The 21,195-nt window shown below is 31.9% G+C and overlaps 2 protein-coding genes across 7 annotated transcripts; one reads left to right on the forward strand and one right to left on the reverse strand.

Annotated features, from left to right (window-relative positions):
- The first annotated feature begins 303 nt into the window (after positions 1-303).
- LOC117215051 (28S ribosomal protein S9, mitochondrial-like) lies at positions 304-18,245 on the forward strand. Of its 5 annotated transcripts, XM_033461463.1 has the most exons (11): positions 304-627; positions 749-875; positions 959-1,062; positions 1,293-1,466; positions 1,548-1,633; positions 1,729-1,804; positions 1,877-2,002; positions 2,078-2,120; positions 2,271-2,386; positions 16,751-16,913; positions 17,985-18,245. In XM_033461463.1, exons 1-11 carry the CDS (start codon positions 526-528, stop codon positions 18,074-18,076), a joined length of 1,209 nt encoding a protein of 402 aa, XP_033317354.1. In that variant the 5' UTR covers positions 304-525; the 3' UTR covers positions 18,077-18,245. The 5 variants fall into 5 exon arrangements, with proteins under 5 accessions (XP_033317354.1, XP_033317355.1, XP_033317353.1 ...); XM_033461464.1 differs by lacking the exons at positions 16,751-16,913; positions 17,985-18,245 and adding an exon at positions 5,546-5,711 and having other exon boundaries at positions 526-627; XM_033461462.1 differs by lacking the exons at positions 304-627; positions 749-875; positions 959-1,062; ... (5 more) ...; positions 16,751-16,913; positions 17,985-18,245 and adding an exon at positions 5,546-9,895.
- An 86-nt stretch (positions 18,246-18,331) lies between these two features.
- On the reverse strand, positions 18,332-21,118 carry LOC117215058 (probable arginine--tRNA ligase, mitochondrial). 2 transcript variants are annotated; one of them, XM_033461474.1, is made up of 6 exons: positions 20,968-21,118; positions 20,634-20,670; positions 19,156-20,311; positions 18,944-19,071; positions 18,625-18,848; positions 18,332-18,525 (listed from the first exon to the last, which is right to left on the reverse strand). In XM_033461474.1, the coding sequence occupies exons 2-6, from the start codon at positions 20,667-20,669 to the stop codon at positions 18,375-18,377; spliced, it is 1,695 nt and encodes a 564-aa protein (XP_033317365.1). In that variant the 5' UTR covers position 20,670; positions 20,968-21,118; the 3' UTR covers positions 18,332-18,374. The 2 variants fall into 2 exon arrangements, with proteins under 2 accessions (XP_033317365.1, XP_033317364.1); XM_033461473.1 differs by having other exon boundaries at positions 20,634-21,118.
- Between the last annotated feature and the right edge of the window lie 77 nt (positions 21,119-21,195).

Consider the following 21,195-nt stretch of genomic DNA (forward strand, 5'->3'; position numbering starts at 1 on the left):
TTTATTTCATTATATATTATCTTTCACAATTATATTTGATAAATAATGTTAATATAATTTTTTACAATGCATTATTAATATATTATAATTTCTCTATTCCTCCATTGAATTACAATAATAAAAATAAAAATTTAAAATATTTTACTATTTCTTCTTTAAAAAACATCTTTTAATAAAAATATATATGTTACAATTATAAACTTTTATCCTTAAACTAAAAAGTTATTTGAGAAAAGATATAATTTTAAATATGTATGTGTGTGAAATATACATATACATATGTATGTGTTGCATCAGGTGGTATTGATACATATTTAGTTACTAATATTTACTTTTAATATCGGCCTGATATCACCAAAAATACAGAACGTTTATTCAGCAAGAGTGTATGGCAAAAAGTAATCGTACATAATACATAAAATGTGAAATAAAAAGACATACGATATTATCATTAGATTCATATCTTCCTGGAGCACATGATAATTATTTATTTCCGAAATCCATTTTAGTTATTAATCGATAAAAATGGCTATGTTGATGTTTACACGTTTCATAAATTTGCGAAACGTAATAAATATTAATAATTTTGGTGCTATTGGAAGTATATTAAATATTACACAATGCTCGGTAAATTAAAAATATTAGTGTTAATTAATTCTTTCAATAAGTATTCTTTAATTACCAAATAATTTTTATAACCTTAAAAGTAATAGTAAATTAGACAGTAATACAGATTTTATGATTTTAGGACGTTATCTCTAAACCATATTGTATAAACATTAATGATGACATTATTCCTCATAAATCTGCAAAATTAACTGGAAAAAAAGTTAGTAGTGCTATGAGAGCATACTTAAAACGATCTAATGACTATAGTAAGTTATAAACATATCATGGTACAAGTAATTTGGAAATTTTAAAACAAATCTATTAAATGATAATTATTTATTGCTTTTAGAGGAATTTATGAAAAAACAAATAGCTGAGTATGATATTGGAAAACGATATTTAGCTAATATAATGGGCGAAGATCCTGAGAACTTTACACAAAAAGATATTAATGTAAATTATATTTCTTATTATTATAGTTAATACTCTCTTGATCAACTATTAATATTATTAAAATTGAGTATTTATATATCTTCAACTAATAAGAATCTAATATATCAGATTCTATTACATTATATATTGCAAATAAGAAAAGAGTAATACAAGGAATTGATATCTTTTTAAATTTAATTACTTTTATATGCTAAAATTTGAATTTGTATAAGAATTATTACTTTTAACAGAGTGCAATAAGGTACTTATTTCCATCTGGTTTATATGACCAAGGAGCTCAACCTATGATGCTTCACCCTATAGATGTATATGGGAATAGGAAGGAAGCAGAATTTGATGAAACTGGTAGACCACATCATTTTTTGTTTTACACTACTAAACCTAATTATTATGAAATACTTCATGTAAGCTTTTTTTAAATCTCTTTCTCTGTACATTTTATATGAACACATTATTCTTTATTAAACAAATATCTTTACATGTAGAACATTGCAAAATCAATGATTCATTTAAACAAAATAGAGGACCAGATATTGGAAAGAAATATCCAATCAGCACCAGAGCATAAAATGTAAATGTGCAATTACTTTGACTATATTTATATTTCTAACTCATTCTAAATCGTAGATAAAGTAATATTTTTTCTTTTTATTACTATTGTTTCAGAAATTTAAGTGATTCAGAATGGCTACAGAAGAAGAGCTTAGAAAAGATATTGCTTGAAGAACTTTTAGACAAAGAAGTAATAAATGATATATAGCTCTATAGCTTTATTTTGTAAGCATAATACCTTAAATTCATTAATTTGTTTTAGTATGATTACTTTATAAAAAGTATGCAGAGATTAGTTGATCATCCTGTATCAAAGCATGCAGAATCTTTTATCATGGAATATAGAAGAAAATTACCAAGTATTAATCAGGATATAAAAATTCCACAAGTATGTATATTTTTTGTTGTATCAACTATCTTTCTTTTCTCATTAAAAATGAACATACATTTTATTTTTTTATAGCTTGAATATGATAGTGATAACAGGCCTTTTGTACTTATCGACAGTAAGTATAAAATAAACTATCAATAATATTCCCATAATATTGTAATTGTATGGTTTAAGAACATTAAAATATTATTTTCGAAATTAGAAAAATTATTTGCAAGGAAATTGTTTATTAATATCAAAATTCAAAATCATGACTCTTTTATAGGATGTGCAAGAAAAAATACAAGAGGTGAGGTTAAAGTGATAGGCAATGGATCTGGAAAAATTACCATTAATGGAAAGGATCTCGCGTACTTTGATGATATGCAATGTCGTGAACAGGTACGTATGAAAACAGTTTGAATAATTTCATTTTGCAAAATGTGATAATAGTTCGCTGTTAAAATAATTTAAGTAACTATTTATAATATTCGTATGTGTTCTACATATGAATAATTACGACTTCATTGAAAAATCATTTTATGATACACAAAAAACAAATATTGATAAGAAAATTACAATACACAAAAAACGAATATTGATAAAAAAATTACAATACATATTTTTTATATGAAAATAGGTAAGTATTCTAAATAATTAATATAAGTTGATACTGTTATACAACATAATTGAGGTAAGTACATATTATGTTGCAGAGTATTAGTCAAACTTATTAATTTCAATTTATTACATATCAATTTCTAATGCACATGTAAACAATTTTGTCTAAAATAATATTAATTAGGCATAGTAGTTAATACTATTTTATACTGTACATATAGAGATATATAAAAGTTAGTTATATTAAAATTAGTTTGTTTGATCTCAAAGTTATATTAAAAGTTATACTAAAATTTATAATATATAAATGAAGAATGTGTGTGTGGTTCACACAATGGAATTTGATCAAACAGTTATTTCAAGGACAAATAACTTTCCAATGATGATGTTGAAACAATATATGTTTCTCCGATTTGTTTTTAAGATTTTAACTAAATTTGGGCTAAAAAAGTTATTAATGATAATTATCGTTTATTTGAGATTTCTTAATTTACTGCTTAATCTTCATATTTGATTCCTTTCATTATAAAGAACAATTTAAAAGACTTATTGAAAAATAAGAAAAGATAAGCAGAATTCTCTTTTTTAATCTCCTTTCTGAGATTAGAAAAGAGAAGTACACTTTACATGTAAAAAGATCTAAGAATATATATAACGTGCCTATAGATAAACTTAAAATTAACATTTCAAATTTTCCGTTTCCCGCAGTGTTACGTGTCTTTTCCTCTTCTTCAATTGCAATGAAAAAGATATGTGCAAGGTATCGCGAAAACTAGTAAATATAAATACCAGTCGATCAAATTTTATGGTATATTCATTATTAAAATTTATGAATACAGGATAAACATAAGATACAAAGATGAGAAAGTCCCTATAAATGAAAACGAAACCAAGCCTCGCGAATTGCTGATATTTCTGATGTATGCGATTTATCGTGGTCTCCGCGATCTCAGAACAGACAATGCGTCTAAGAAGCTCGATTCGAGTTCAGTATCAATCGAGTCGTCAGATGGAACGACAGGCTTATGATGTTGTAACAATAACACCTTCACATTGAGTAGTACGGTCGTTCGTTCGATGAAATTGATCGTATTCGCACGTGAATACGATCGAGAAGTGAAGAACGGAGAGAAGAACAGTGATCGATTTTCTTTTCGATATTATTAAGCTATCGGTAAAGAGACAAAATTGTTAAAAGTTTGCACCATGCATCGAATATCGAAACGCGTTTGTGATGAAAAGTCAGTGAAAACTCTTTTTTCGAATTTAAAGAGCCATCCTATGAATTTTGAAATAATTGTATCTGATAATACGAAAAAGGACTTTAAATATTATCTGTTAAAAATATATAAATTCAATCTCGAACGATGAAAGTTGATAATGAAAAGTGTAAATGTTTAAAGCTTGTGTATGTATAAGCAGGATTTGATTTTGGACATATAATAAATGTAATGTGACGAAATAAAGTTACATCCGGTTATTGCAATTTTGTTTTTAATAACATTTTTCAAGTGTTTTCTGTTTTTGTGATATTGAATCATCAACGTGTTTCAGAGTAACAAAAAAATTATCGTTGAGTTAAAAGAAATGTTTAACTACGACTCAAAAATTTTAGTTCAACTTAATTTAGAATACTTTACGAAAATTAATATTTTCAGGAAACTTGCAGAATTTTTATTAGAAGAAACTTTTGATAAAATTAACTTATATTTTAATTAGTTACGTATCACTTAATATTTAAAAAATGAGCTTTCTTTGTTCGCTATCGCATTATTAGATGTATTTAATTTACGTAATTCGTACATTCCTTCTTCATTGCGTAGTTCCGTTAAACGTATATATTTTCTACTTTAGTTAAAAGCTTACATCCTGGATTCTAATCATTTAAGAACGCGAAATACATATGTGTAAACGTCATTCCGTATAGTTTTGTCATGCTTTCAAAATTGAATCGGTATGTCGAGAATGTTTTTGTCTTCGATACTTGAAGGACTCGATCTGTAAATAAATAATATCAGTTTAAAGGTAACGGCACAGCACTTCGCAGTCATCAGTCTATGTGCCCGATTTTCCAATTGTCATTCGCGCCTCGCGTGATACACAGTCAGACGTCATCAAAAAGATCATCTTATACTTTATTGATGGTAAAATTGAAATAAAGCTTTGAAAAATGTTTAAAAACTAAATAAATTTCACTACGATGATTGCGATCAATTGTAAAATTAATGATTTTTCCACTTAGTTTGTTTGCATTTGTAAGATTTTTGAGCGACTTTAAATGCTATAAATGTCTTAATAACATAATTGAAACAAATTGTATTCGAAATCATGATATTATTACCTTTTAACTTTTGCTGCATAACACCATAGTTACTAAATTGAGTCCACAATGCATATCTAGGAATATTATTAAATACATTTTTATAGGATAATAAGATAGAGATTTATAGGATTTGCAGAATAATAAAATATAGATCGCAAAAATTTATATAATGTTATTCGCGGAGGATACAGAAATTTATTATAAACAAAATAGAACGATTTCATTTTACTTTAAATTGAAAAACATTTTAATAAAATGCTGACTATTAGTAAAATCAAAGGATGACTCTTAAACAATAATAAGAAACTGTCAAACTGTCTATGAAAAGTATAGAGTTTAATAATAATTTTAACGTATCACGAACGCTCCAATCGAAGTTCACATTTATTAAAAAAATCTAGCTTTTGTTAAAGGATCCTTAGACGATCCGAAGTATAAATGATAATTTTTCAACATACAAATGCGTCTGATGAATAAGATTCAACAGGATCGATCGATTAAGCAAAGCGACGTCACATAATTTTCTACTCAATGCACGTTCACGAATCCCCATCGACTTCATTCATGAATTAATACCTCGCGAGCCCTTTTACTACTCATGACAATGCTCTTTGTAGATCGATGATGTAATCGCGTAAAGCGCTAACCGAGAAGGATGGAGATGAACCATTCGCAGGCCTCGAATTCGCCACCGGCGAAAAAGAAAGTACAAATGGAGAGGATCATCGATATGGAGGACGTAACGGTATCGATTCCGAATAGTTCAAAGCGTACGACCATGACTTCTCTACTCTTAACACGATGGTTGGCGTCGAAGAGCCCGCATCATACAGAAGTAGAGACAAATTGGTCCTCCGATGACCAAAGTTTGGAATACGGAACTCCGCCTCCTATCGAAGAGCCACATTGCTATTCTATGTGTGCCAGTGAGAGCTCTTGTACAGAGGAAATAAATTGCACCTTGCAGGTAAACAAAGATATAATCAAGAATCTATTAGTGGAGCATATGAGACACATCGGTGGTCGATTGCAACTCCTTGACGATCTGGAGGAGAATAAAATGGATCTAAAGAATCCTGAACATTTCGTAAAATACTATAAACAACAAGAAGTAAACGCTTTGCTACTTCACGCCAGTTTCCTTGGTCGGATAGACGCGATTGCTGGATTGCACAAGTGCGGAGCGGATTTAAACCACTCGGAACAAGGACAAGGACTAACTCCGTTACACTTATCTGCGTTCAGTAACTCTTTAGAGAGTGTACAATATTTGCTCACTAACGGTGCCAACATTCGTCTGGGACGAACTCATACACCCTTTCATTACGCTGCTTTTGGAAATGCTTTTAAAGTAGCTCAATATTTCCTTCAGCTAGGCGTCAGTCAGGAATCTCCTTGCGGAGAGGAGACCGTGTTACACACTGCGGCCAGATCAAACGCTTACAACGTATTAAAGCTACTGGCATCTAATAATCATACCTTGAATAATTTAGACTGTAATGGGTACGCTGCTATACACCACGTAGCGGACAGAGGAGATCCAGCTGGCTTGTTGGTACTACTAGACGCAGGTTGCGAGCTAGATCTGATGACTAAAAAGGGTGACACTGCTCTACATCTCGCAGCGGAGTCTAGTTGTGTGGAAAATGTCGATCTGTTGGTAGAAAAAGGTGCAAATGTTCACTTGAAGAATCATAGAGATCAGACAGCTTTACATATAGCTTCTCGATCTCATTCCTTGGAATGCGTGGAAATATTGCTAAAGAAAGGTGGCTGTGATCCTAATATCGAAGATAGCGACGGAAGAACGCCTTTACATCTCGCATTAGGTAGATCGTTGCTGGCTTATGACGTGACGGAATTGTTAATAATGTGGAAGGCAAATATCAATAAAACCGATAAATACGGTTATACACCGCTTCATATCGCTGCTCTGAACGAATTGTCTCAGTGTGTGGATATCCTGATACAGCATGGAGCGGATCTTAGCGCTAGAACGAAAGGCGGGACTAGCGCATTATCCATTATCTTACGTAAAACGCCGACTTCTTTGAACGTCTTTAAACAAAGATTAGATGCCTCGATAACGCTTCACCAGCATGGTTCAGCCACCGGAGAGGCGGAGCTTCGTCTCGACTTTCATCCTCTGCTGATGCACCAACAACAAGGCGAAATAAGATATCTCGGGACATTCGTGAAAGAAGGATACAAAGAGATTCTAGAACATCCGCTCTGTCAGGCGTTTCTCCATTTAAAATGGCAGAAGATCCGAAAGTATTACGTGGGCAGGCTAGTCTTCTATCTATTTTACGTTCTCATACTTACAGGATGGGTAATGACTGCTTTAGCGCATAACTGTTACAATGAGTCGCACGGTCAATTAGACAACACTCAGCCACCATTATGTGCAAATACCACTGGTATCAACGGGTTTCTTTACAGGCACCCAGCTTTACTCGAAATGGAATGGTATGCATTAATGGTGCTCACGATTCTCGAAGCATTTCGCAAATTGACCAGCATTCCAACGTACCCCTCCGTCCGCCAGTTCTTCACGCAGGCCGAAAACATGGTCGAATGGTGCGTGATCCTGAGCGTATTTGCCACTTCTTTTATCTATACGGGCAGAACGTATGCGTGGCAAAGCCACGTAGGTGCATTCGCCGTGCTTTGCGGCTGGAGCAATCTTATGCTAATGATAGGACAATTGCCAATATTCGGAGCGTACGTCGCGATGTTTACCAGTGTTCAAGCACAAGTATTCAAGCTTTTATTAGCGTATGCTTGTCTCTTAGTAGGCTTCACCGCAAGCTTCTGCGTGATTTTTCCACGCTCGAAATCGTTTAGCAGCCCTCACATTGGTCTGATCAAAGTTTTGGTCATGATGACCGGAGAGTTAAATTTCGAGGACCTGTTTTTTCCTCGGGAAGAAGATGGGAAATCGATCGATTCAGGCGGTACCTCTTGGATTCTACTCCAAGTTTCCGCACAGTTGTCATTCGTGTTGTTTCTTCTGTTCGTTACTATCGTGTTGATGAATCTACTGGTAGGCATCGCAGTTCACGATATAAAAGGACTACAGAAAACGGCGGGACTTGCAAAACTCGTTCGCCAGACAAAGCTTATTTGCGACGTCGAAACGGCGCTTTTTCTCGGACTGATACCAAAACGACTAACGAAACTTTTACGATGGACAGCTCTGCTGCTACCTTCACCCTTGAGAGCAGTTTTAACCGTTCGTCCCCTGAACCCGAGAGAGAGTAGATTGCCTCGTGATTTGTTATCCGCTGCGCACAAGGTCGTGAAGGATAGGAAAAATATGTCTGGAACATTGTGCAGCAGGAAGAGCAACGCTACTGCATATACGTATTTAAAAAGCGAGCCATATTCGACATTTCGTCGACGTTCTCCGGAAGAAGACGTATCCGTCGATGATTACTCGGTCAAAGGAGATTTGGCAGAATTGAAAAAGATTTGTGATAAAAATCACCAACTTCTTCAGGATGTCGTGATGGCATTAATGAATGACAAGCGCATCGTTAACAAAGAAAAGGATGAGAATAATTAAGTTTTTACTCTGAGAATTCTTAGAATCTTAATAGCAAAGATATATCGTGTGAATAATCTGAGGAAGCTTAAATCACCCAATCGACCTTAGAAATGCAGGAATTGCGCATACGTACGTTTAGAATTTTAAGAGTAATCCTCAGTCCATTTTATAATACCATATTTTTCACAATCTTGAAGATTCGCTTATAGAAGATGACAATTACGTGCTTTTAATATTCGGATCAATGTGTATCGACTATCGAGTCCTCTCTAAAATTTTATAAAACGCAACATAATCTTCTGGCAATGACAGAGAATATAAAGTGGAAAATACAAATGATTAAAACGAACGTGTGTAATCAACATTGAGGATCGTTGATTAAACATATGTTTTGCATATTTTTAAAGCAAAATTCATAAAGAGTCATATATGGAGTGGAAACATTATAATTTAACTACTAAATTTGTTCCGTTCCTTTCTTTCCTGAATTTTTATAATTCTCATGGTTGGTGATTTTAAATCCTTTGCGTGTCAGGAATGTCACGAATTTGTGATAAAAGTTGAAAAAGAAGCTTGAGATGAAATATTTAAATAATAATATAACGATTATATTTTGATGTATGGGTTTGTACCCAATATTTGTAAAATGTTGTATTACAACGCATTAAAGTCCGTCCATATTATAAACAAAACTATAAAAATACCTAGAAATCAGATAGAGAACTAACAGAATAAGCTGAACACAACAAAGTATTTTAATACTATTTAATTTTATACTTATAAGAATATCTTAATTGTATAAAAAGTTGTGTAAATAAGACCATGTAATATATATTTTAGCTTTTTTTTTAATCTTAATTTATTACTTATTATACGAAAACATGCAAATAAAGTGATTCTGAAATATATACCTTTTTTAAACAGAAAAATATTTTTTTAACAACAATATTAAGAAAATAGAGTTTCATCAAAGTAATTAGTGCGATAGGTGTTTGGAAATTACTCATGTCTAAATATATAAGAAAGAAAATATAAATATTTATATAATGAAATCTTTCAAAAGGTACAATTTATGCAACGACACAAGCATCGAAGCTTCAAAAACTTATTATATCGTATCTTTTGTAAAATCTTTTAAAGTTAATTGTACGTCGAGTTTAGAGTAGCTTCATTTAAATATTACCTTCAATATTTGAAAGACTTTGCTAACAATATTAACTTTAATTTTTTTTCATATATAATAATAATCATAGTGTAATGATTGTATAAACATTATGACAACGATAATTATAATTGTAAGTTGAGGTTTAGTTTTTTCGGTATATGAATCATACTATTCTGTATGTATGTATTCGACCTATGTATGTACCTGTTTACAACTTTAACCGTAAATATAATTACATGACAGTGATTGGAATTCGCGATAGCATTCATTCGTGGTAATGATTCATTATCCTAGAAAGTAACAATTAATTATTGAACACTGCAATTTTTAACTTTATTCAATCGATGTGTATGTATTTAATAAGTGTTTTAAACATATCTCTATTATGCCAAAAAATATTTATACTATATTTCATAAAATATAATTATTATATATCATAAAATATTATATTATATCTTCTCCAAAAAATAAATAAATATTTTCGTCCTTGAAGACAAAATATTATGATCCAGTTTTGTCCACTCTGCAATTTCAAGAAACGCGTTATTGCCCAACATACTTGCGGATACGTTAGAGAAACGATATTCCTATAGGCTAAAATACGTTTCGAAAGGTGTGTAAGCATCAGACATCAAGAAACATTTTCAAACGGAAAATACAAATCGACATATTAATTAACGTGTATTTACAGTTTGCATCATGTGTTCTATAAGAAGACGATTTTTGTGATCCTTTAATCGTGTCATACCTCGCATAATGACTTTTTTAGATGGAATTTTTTATCTAGTGAACATTCGCCATGCTTTCTAATATATTCTACCGATGTTTCTTAAAATATCGATGTTTTCAACGTAACAGTGACGGTCAATTCAGGTTCTCATATTAAGTGTTTTAATTTACCTGGCAATATCACTGGAAACAATACCTCTATCCTAACAGTGACTTTCAATTTGTAGTTTCCATGTCGAAACAAAAAAAGAAAAGATTGTATTGTAACAAAAAACTGCGTTCGTTTAACCAATAGTCCGAAAAAAGTGCTTTTCTGAAATGACCATTAACATCTTCACCTATAAAAACACTTAACCGTTTCTGGGAATCTGACTGGTAATTAATCTTTCAGCGATTCAATTGTTACTTCTTACAAAGCTTTTTTAATTGTTTCTCTCGATATCTATCCCTTTGATCTGATATAATCCCTAATAAATTTTAAATGTGATCTAGAATTTTCACACCAATTAAAGAAAGAATCTATTTCTATAGCAAGAAGTACGATTCTGAAGTACCCCCATTTATCGCTAATTGAATCGATATGCTTCAATACGGCAAAATTTACATATAAAAGTATATAGTAACGCAAAAAAGTTACCTAACTAGTGCCGACTGCTCTAACAGCTTTAGTTATTCGAGTTTCATTGGTTTTCCATTTGATCGATCGATACAACGAGAGAGCAGCAAGTTCCATTATGCCTTTCGTTCTTCCCACACGATAATTCGCGTATTAAATCATATATACTTTTCTTTTTAAATCGCCGCAGGCTATAAATTTACTTTAACTTGTCTTTTTTTGGACGCATTCAAATTTAGTCATTGGTATTCACGGGATATTCAAGAGCTACTTGGAGGAACCGGTTCCAATTCGTAGAAAATCAGGATCTGAACAACTGGTATACATATATACAGCCTATATAATGATAGAATATAATTACTGACCACGGTGGAATTGAACAAGGACACTAAGTTTCACGTCCACGAGTGTATCTAGATTTTACGGGAATATCTTAAAGAGCGGCGAATCTGTGAAAAGACTCACATGCGCGCGATCTCTTGCAGCGTCTGGTGTTTCGGCTTTAGAGAGCGGTACCCAATGTTGCGTGATACTGGCTTTCTCCGTATTAATTGCCAAAGTATTCAAATAAATTATCGGTGAATTTTAATTTTTTGCTGATCGTAAATGAAATCGTAGAATTATCGTCTAATAAATTATTGTCACAGAGTGTTACAGTGAATTTTTTTTTTTTGTATATGATCCTGTATAGCAAATGCAAATGGAAAAACTGGAAGTTGTAAAATTGGATGAAAAAGCATCGAAGTTGGAAAATTTTGTAAAATAGACAGTGAGATAACAGAGGATTTATAATAGGAAATATAAGTGATTTTTTGTTTGATTGTTGCGTGTTAATGTTGAATTCTTATGTTAAAATAAAGATAATAATGGAGAGAAGAAAAAACCATAAAAAGTATTCGAACAATACGAGGAATACACTGAAACAGAATCATGAAAAAAGATACAAAATTAAACCCAATGATTTTCATAATTGAAGTGCAAAGAAGAATTAAAATAAGAATTACTTAATAATATTCTCTTTTTTTTAAATTTCCTACAAATTTGTTGAGATATACGTTGCATTAAATTTAAAAAAATAATTGATAAAACCAGGAAATATCAAATTAGCACTAACATATTTCAACGAAACATTGTTTCATAATACTTGAACTTTAAAACACATTTTTTTGTTATCATTGCCACTTGTTCTATTGCGAGATGATAGCCTTAATACAATGTAAATACAGGCTTCGTTGTTAAAACGTCGAAAAAAATTAATCAGCATATGACGCAAATAATGGTCATCGTTGTTACATAATCCAAGTTTCATCCTTTGTTTTTATGTAAAAACGATGATTATAAATTCTAAATTTAAAACTACGATAAATAATTATCATAATGAAATAAAATAAAATTCTAATATGCATATGTAAACATTGGGGCTTGGGCTTTAAATGAAGAAGAAGAATTTTCTCGAAGAAATCTTTATTCTATCAAGGATTATAGAGTGATTAACTTACAGTATGAAGAAGGAATCAGAAGAATTCACGTGTACGATAAATAAATAAGAAAAGAATATTTACTAAAAATTGTTTACCGCAACGTTAGTTTAAGTTGATGTGACCTCTATCTCGTTTAGTTTTTAAGTTCAAGGTCCCTATTCGAAGGAGTACTGGCTCCTCCAACGGAAGCGTGTCTTTTCCTTTGAACTTATATATAGAATGAATCCATACGAGTCGACTAATATAAGTCACTCGGGCGAGTGACTCCGGTAGTCGCGTGTGCTGCAATGACGAGAGCATTCTCTTAAAGTGATCTAAATGACTTTGGGACGTGACGTGATAAACGAAGAAAAGAGTGAGGCCGAGGTATGACGATTGGAACGTTCTTTCGAGGTGATCCACGATAGTAGAGTGTGCCTTGTGTTACGTCGCAGTTTCTTCATCATCCTGGTTACAGACGAAAAAAAATTCCTTTCCGACGGATAATGGACGATAAACAGATGTACGAGAACTCCAGCGACATACCGAAGATTAACGTGCAGCGTGCAACGATTAAGGTTAGCGAGGAAAGGCTGCGGCGATACTCGTTAACCAGTTTAAGAGATTGTCGTCTCTCGGTTGACGAAAACGACTATTGGAGAACGGTAGAAGGAGACGCTGGAGCACATGAAAATGTTGAAAAAACGAGTCAGTCAAAAATGAAGCCGCTGGCTAATCACAAAAAAAGGACCAGGCATTATTCATTGACCAGATTAAGAAATCGCCGTTCTTTTCTAAATTTCGATGATGACAAAAACATCTTGACAAAGACAGGTGTTAACGAGACTGCTAAAGACAAAACGACACAAACTTTGAGGCTACCATTACCTGGTGAAGGAAAAACGATACATTGTTCTTTGTCGAATTTGAACGATCCATCAAACGATCTCCTATCCACTAGATTGGCTTCCTTTAGATCCGTCAGATATCGACAGTCGAGTAGCTCGGAGAAAATCGTGATCGATGATATCCCTTTGATCGAAACCACGAACGATCACGTGGAAATTGATGCCGGTACACCTCCGCCAGTTGACGAATCTCTCTTCTACGATAATCTCGACGTATTTAAACAAGCGCAGATCAACAGTAACGATCTTAGATCGATCATGTGGTCGATCTTTACGACTGCAGAAATGAAGATACTGCTCGAGCTAGAAAAATGCAATACTTTGCCGACGATGCCGCCGGGAGAACGAATGAGGAATATAGCGTACATGTGGTCTTGTTACCGTGGTTTAGTGCATCTGCTACCGAAATTGGAACAATCAGGCGCGAGACTCGATTACGTGGAGCCTTGTACAGGCATGAACGCCATCCTAGCTGCTTCGTTAAGCGGTAACGTAGCTTGCATCGAGCATTTGATAAAAAGGGGCGTTGATATCAATTACAGGAATCCAATCAATCATTATACGCCTCTTCACTTCTCTGTCCTCGGAAATTCGCCGGATGTAGCGCGAATACTTCTTGATAACGGCGCAAAACCGAGCACGTATCTTTATCAGGAGACGGTCGAACCAGTTTTACATTGCGCTATCAGAGCAGGTGCTGTAAAAATAGTGAAGTTATTGTTGGAACAAGGAGCAAGCGTTGTCGAAAAGAATCACATGGGCGAGACGCCGCTTCATGTAGCTTGTTTCATTCAGTCGATAAAATGCGTTGAATTACTTCTAGATTCGCCTGGTACCAACATCAACGCGGTGGACCGAGCTCATAGAACTCCTCTACATTTCGCTGTGATGACTACTTATTCTTCTGCGAAGCTCGTAGAACTTCTATTAAAACACGGTGCCCTAGTGAATGCCGCAGACAAAACTGGCTTCACTCCTCTTCATGTGGCGGCCCTGAACGAACAATCTCACTGTGTCGATGTACTGATTTGGGCCGGTGCAGACGTTAGTGCGACCACCAGTGCCGGACTTTCCGCCTTGAACATTATACTTAGGAAGATACCAGAATCTCTTCAGGTGTTCCGACAGAGATTAGATGCCTCGATAACACTCAGAAGACCCGTTCCTCATAACAGAGAGTTCGAAATGAGGCTGCACTTCGATCTACTCTTCCCCAGTGGCAATCAATGCGAGACCAGCTTCATAAACACGTTTGTCCAGGAACGTCGTAAAGATTTACTATCGCACCCATTGGTAATGGCTTTCTTGCATCTAAAATGGGAAAAGATAAGAAAATTTTATTTACTCAGGATCCTAGTTTACGCCATGACCGTGATCTGTATGACGACTTACGTGCTCACGGCGCTAGCTTACAAATGTTACAACTACGACGAGGCAAATAGCTCTAAGATTTGCAGCAGCAAACGTATTTCTGGATTTCTGTTCAGACGACCAGTGATTGAGATTCAATGGTATCTCTTATTAATCTTCACTTGCATCTCCATTCCTAGGAAGATATTCGGTTTCATGGTGTACACATCCGCGAAACAGTACTTTTCCAATATCGACAACGTGCTAGATGGCATCGTTATAATTAGCGTTTTTGTTACGTCATTCGTGTATACAGGACGTACATACGATTGGCAAAATTACGTCGGAGCATTCGCGATACTGTGCGCCTGGACAAACTTAATGTTGATGGTTGGCCAACTTCCAGCCTTTGGCACGTATGTAGCGATGTTTACCCACATACAGTTCGAATTTGCCAAGCTGTTACTCGCTTATTCTGGATTACTGATAGGGTTCACTATTAGCTTTTGCGTAATTTTCGTCGGTGAACCATCTTTTGGCAACCCTTTCACAGGACTCATTAAAGTGCTGGCGATGATGGCCGGAGAGTTGGACTTCGAGGGACTGATCACGCAAATCGATGAAGGTTTAGAAGGAAGCTCCGAGGGACCTTTCGTTATTTATCATCCATTGTCAGTATGCTCTCAGATCCTCTTCACGCTATTCATCGTGTTTGTCACAGTGATCTTAATGAACTTGTTGGTTGGGATCGCTGTTCACGATATTCAAGGATTAAGGAATCATGCTGGTCTCACGAAGCTTGTACGCCAGACAAAATTGATCCTGTTTACGGAGATGGTGTTACATAATAGTTCGATTCCATACGCTTTTCGAAAGTGGATGTCCGATCACAAGATTAACGTGGAAAACAGAAAAAGGGTTTTGGTAGTGAAACCGTTGAATCCTTTGGAGAAAAGGCTTCCGAAGGACATTCTAAAGGCTGCTTATGAAATCGCACAGAAAAACATACCGTTTATGAACGATGATAACATTAATCTGAGCGACCATGTAATGAGGATGAGACAGCAGAGCGAGGACTGCTTTGACTCAAATTTACAACTTGTTATCGAGAATCTGGCCAACAAACTACAGTCCTACGAGGACACGATCATGTTGCTGAAGGAGCAATTATTAGATACTAATAAAATGCTGGAGAGTGTTGTGAAAAATCTGACAAAGGAAAAGAATAATTGAGATCAGCTAGGTACTGATTGAATTGAAATTACCAAAATGTAGTTTAATCTTTGGGAACCATGGACACACCTTAACTGTAGTTAGTTAGTAATGTGCATGTGAACGATTGCAAATGATCAAAAACATATTTTGATGTTTAATGCATCGATCGAAATCCGACAAAATCGATCGACTTAACTTTCTTAGTAAATATAAGTTTAAGTATTATAACGAGTGACATATGGGGGCACAGAACCGAAAGTGAAAGTGAAAGTAGAAAGAGAAATATATTTAATAACAATGAGACATTAAGATTAATGGTATTAACTTCTATTCTTCTTTTTGTACCTTTTAGATAAACTCTTTTATATTCCATATTTGTAATACTTATCAAATATAGACATTAAACTTACAGCAATAGTAATTATAAAAATATAGATAAGTATTTGATAATGAGAAAATGTAGCAACGTTATTCAAAGTACGGTGTTTATTAAATGTATAAAGTACATCACGTTCGCAACATTTTAAAGGGAGAGGAAAGTTGCCAAGAATCAATACCTTTTGCTAACGGACACATTTCACTGTAAGAAATTTTGAATTGACTAGGTAATTGAATTGACTAGTGCATTTTTTAATGTTCAAAACTTTTGCAAAACAGAAATTTTTTATATAGGTATAAAAAATCTTCAATTTATGCACGTTATATAGTAAAGTAACCACGATACGCCCTGAGGTACATAAATTTTAATGATTCTCAAACGAACGCTTAAGTTTTGCTAATTTTAGAGGCAATAGAAATTATTCTTAACTGAACCTATTTTGAATTACAGATCATATTTCCATTAATTTTTACGGAAATGATTGACAAAGTTGATATTGAAGCAACTATTTCTGGTGGGGGTCCTACTGGACAAGCTGGCGCTGTTCGACTTGGTATTGCAAGGGGGCTTCAAAGCTTTGTCGATAGTCAAATGAGAGAAAGAATGAGACTTGGTAAGGAGAACCCAATTTTCTAACTACTTATTTATCACGGTAATTGTTCAATTTCTAGATATAAATTATACTATATAGGAATAGTACTAATTGATTTCATGGAAAATGTGAATTTTTTAAGCTTTCTGAATGTATTTTAATAGTGCATATATTCAATAATGCATTGATTTTCTAAAATATGTATGAAAATATTTCAGAAAAATTGGATTATAAAAAATTTGATTAATATTGATTAATTTTCTAATTGCAAATTAAATTACTTATATTCTTTCTGATAGCATACAATTTTATTTGAAAACACCCTGAAATTAAACTATTAAAAAGGAATTAAAGCGAGTCACTTAGCAAGAATTAACTTTCATCTTGACCCTAATTATTTTAAGCTATTGAAAAGAAAAAAAGTTGTAATTTATTTTTCAGAAATATAAGTTGTACTTTATAACGAAAAATCTTACTACTGTGCATATTAACTGCACGTCCTCTATTAGAACAATGATTTTTACATACAATTTATAATTACAATGAAGTCAGTCACTGAATTCATTCAGCTATGATTATTTAATCGAATCCAAAAATATATAGTCAAATTATCGTTTTGTAAAATTCCTAAATAGTTATGTGCTATAATGAAATGTAATATTTATTATAATTGAAAAATTTCTTCTGTACTATTGTACATTTCAAGAAACATATCAGACAACCCTTACAATTACAATGTTATAAAGCATACTAACAAAATTTTATATGCCTACTACAATATACCCTTTTTATATCCTCTATAAATGACACGTAATAAAATATTCTTGAATTAAAATTAGATTTTTGCAGATAATACACTCACTACAATTTACTGTGTACTCAAAGGATGTAACTGAAAATTAATTGAATTTATAATTTGAATTTTTTGTTATTTGATGTTTCGATAATAATGGAATCGATTAATAAGTGAAATGTCATTTGAATTTATCCTCAAGACTTTTAGTTGTTTCAAAGTTTAATAAAATTTTGTTTAGTTTTACAAATTATCAATTTATTTATACAAGAGAATTATTAAAAAATTACTTCTGTTAGCGGGCCTTCTAACATATGACTGGAGGAGGCGTGAAAGGAAGAAGTGGGGTCAGGAAGGAGCTCGCAGAAAATTTACGTGGAAAAAGCGTTAATTTTCCTTTTAATTTTCCGCACATTGAAATTTATGTATTAAATTTAAATGAATTTTTATAAAATACCCATTAAACATTTCGAGATAAAATGCATGTTAATATAAAGTGGATGTTCTGTAGAAAGTGGGACAAAAAATGATTCATCAATAAAATTATTAACTAAAATTTTTTTAAAGATGTTATCCTTAACCTTTGAAAAACATTATATAATACACATTCATGACCATGACGTTTAAATTTATTAAATTAATTGTATTATATAACATTTTCATTTTGTATAAAAGTTTTATTTTTCCATTTACATCTTTTCAAGAGGTGTTAAGCCGAGTAATTTCATACCTTGGGCAAGAGTAATTCTTGCTATATGAAATAATAATAATCTTTGGTTTCCTAAGTCATTTGATTGGTGTTTTACACTCAATTTGTGCCAAGCTATATTGATAGCTTTACTAGAGAAGAAAAATATAAAAAATAAATGTATAGAAAAGACTATATAAAATTAATGTATTAAAATTTTTAATATACCTATTTCATATATTTATACTAACCATAAATGGAAAAGATAAATTGTTAATACACATGGTTCTAATTCTTCATAGGATTTAAGTACAACTTCATCAAATTGACTAATTAGTAAAATTAATTGATCAACTTCTGCTTCTTTTAAAAGACTTGAATCACACTCTTTTACTAATGTAGCACCAGATAACTCTTCCAAACTGCATAAACGGCAATGAGCATATTGCAATTTTATTCCAGAATTACCTTTCATCTGATATTAAAATATATATTTCACTAAACAACAATATATCACTAAATAGCTTTGAAATATTCTTTAAAAGATTTCAACTTATCTAAATAACTTACATCAAGCATTAAATTCCAATCAAACTCGTAACTGTTCATTCTACTTTGTTTTAAATCTTGAATAATTACACCAGAAATACCCAATATATCAGAAGTCTCATCTATTTTATCCAATGGAATTTTAGTTGCTAAAATAATTGTATAATACGGATATATTTCATTACCACTCCTCAATTATATTTTATGTATGACTATAGATAATATAAACTTACTCTTTGCATCCAATTGTTTTTGTTTCATAATTTCCTTTGCTTTGTTTAAAATATCTTCTAAAAATACCACTGTACCTTGTCGTGTGCTCATACCATGTACTCTTCCAAACTTAACATGTTTTAATCTATTTACCCAAGGTAAATTCATTTTATTTAAAATTTGGATTAAACTAGTAAAATGGTCAGTTTGACCATTTTCTACAATGTAATACATAGCATCAAATTTGTTTCTCTCAAATCTATCAATAGCAGCAGCAATATCTCTACTTATATATAAACTTGTACCATCACTTTTTATAATAGGAACACTTTTTTCTTCGCTCAAAGGCATTACTTTCCTATTTTCATTATCTAATTTTAACAGCTGCATTTCTCCCATCTTATCAATTATCTTATTTATTTTTTTAGCTGTATACATAGATTCCCAATCATATCGATCAAATGTTACACCTATTCTTTTGTATGTTCTTTCCAATTCTAAGACAGTAAAGTGTTTGATTGATTCCCAATTTTTATAAACTTCATTATCTTCTAATTCTAATTGTCTAAATATTTCCTTAGCACTCTCATTTATACTTGGATCATCTTTAGCTAATTTATTAGCATTAACATAAGCTGTGTACAATGTTTTAATGGGATCTGTTTGCATTTCTATATTATCAATGTTTGCCATTTTCATTCCTATATAAACATAACCGAACTGTGTACCCCAATCACCTAAATAATTTATCTTTGTAACTTGATTTTGGCAGAAACTATTTAAATTAGCAATGCAGTTTCCTATAATTGTAGAACGTAGGTGTCCTATGTGAAAGGGTTTGGCAATGTTCGGTGAACTAAATTCTACTATAATGTTTTTATTAATATCCACAAGTGGTGGTCTAACACCAGAAAGATTGCTTTCTAAAATTTGCTTTATATACTTATCTCTTAGCACATTGAAGTGTATAGTATTATCTTGGACTGTAATATTATCAAAATCACCCTTTAAATCATTATCTGTAATATCTTTCACTTTATTTGTTAAATTATAATCTTTTGATTTTAAAGGAAGTACAAAGGTATATGTATCAATCTCCTTATTAAATGTGATACGCAAATTAGACATAATCTTATATTGACATGCATTGTCTATATTTTGTAGTTGTTTTATAATCTAAAAGAAAATCAATTTATATAATTACACATAATTTAATAATTTATTGTATTATAGATATGTAGGAAATTTTTAAATATGATCTTTACGATATAAAAGTTTATAACGTGTAAATATAATGTTAATGCTAGTTACGTTTAATTCAAAATTTAAATAACTCGCATTAAGAATAAAATTATTTCATCCATATATGTAACATATACGTTATTAATTGTTTAAGTAAAAATAAATAGTATATTTAAATATAAAACATAGAGTTATAAAAATTAAACTTCTTAAGATATTAAACACCATAACCAAGGTAATAACATTAAAATGATACCTTTTTAAATATTGCAGTCCTTATGAAGTTACTCATGCTGCAATAATAAAAATTATTCTAAAATAGATCTCTTAATCCGTAAGGCATAAAATCCATTAAGATTAATACAAATATAAGTTTTGAAAACTCCTTTACAGTATCCTATGGAAATCCTTGTCCGTATCGTCATTACGACATATGTACATTTCTACTTATTCTATTTTTTTTCACAAAAATATTTATGTATCGTTTAATTAAATCCAAATTTTTGCAAAGTATTCACATCCATGACATACAATATATTATAAGAATTATAAAAATAATGGTATATGTCAAACAACAATGAAATTATAACCTCTCTACGAAGTCTGTTATGAATCCTCTAAAAATTTTTTAAATTCATTTTCATCAATGCTTATAGACATTCAATTACGTTAATCAGCTAAATATATAAATCATTTGTGTATATTTTTTAAATACAAAAGATTCGGGAGATAAACTTTTCATTTTTAGTATGACATATGACGTGTATTTAATTTTTGTTATTTAAATAAATCATTTATGTAAATAGTACACTAAATCA

This window comes from Bombus bifarius, unplaced genomic scaffold, assembly GCF_011952205.1.
Source record: "Bombus bifarius isolate JDL3187 unplaced genomic scaffold, Bbif_JDL3187 scf7180000009343, whole genome shotgun sequence".
NCBI classification, from domain to species: Eukaryota; Metazoa; Arthropoda; class Insecta; order Hymenoptera; family Apidae; genus Bombus; species Bombus bifarius.

Coding starts and splice junctions, on each gene's coding strand:
- LOC117215051 (XM_033461460.1), top strand. CDS start 12,955: ATGGACGATAAACAGATGTACGAGAACTCCAGCGACATACCGAAGATT.
- LOC117215058 (XM_033461474.1), bottom strand. CDS start 20,669: ATGAGTAACTTCATAAGGACTGCAATATTTAAAAAG. Junction 18,849..18,943: donor ATTGGAATTTAATGCTTGAT/GTAAGTTATTTA, acceptor TTTTAATATCAG/ATGAAAGGTAATTCTGGAAT. Junction 18,526..18,624: donor ATTTATCTTTTCCATTTATG/GTTAGTATAAAT, acceptor TTTCTTCTCTAG/TAAAGCTATCAATATAGCTT.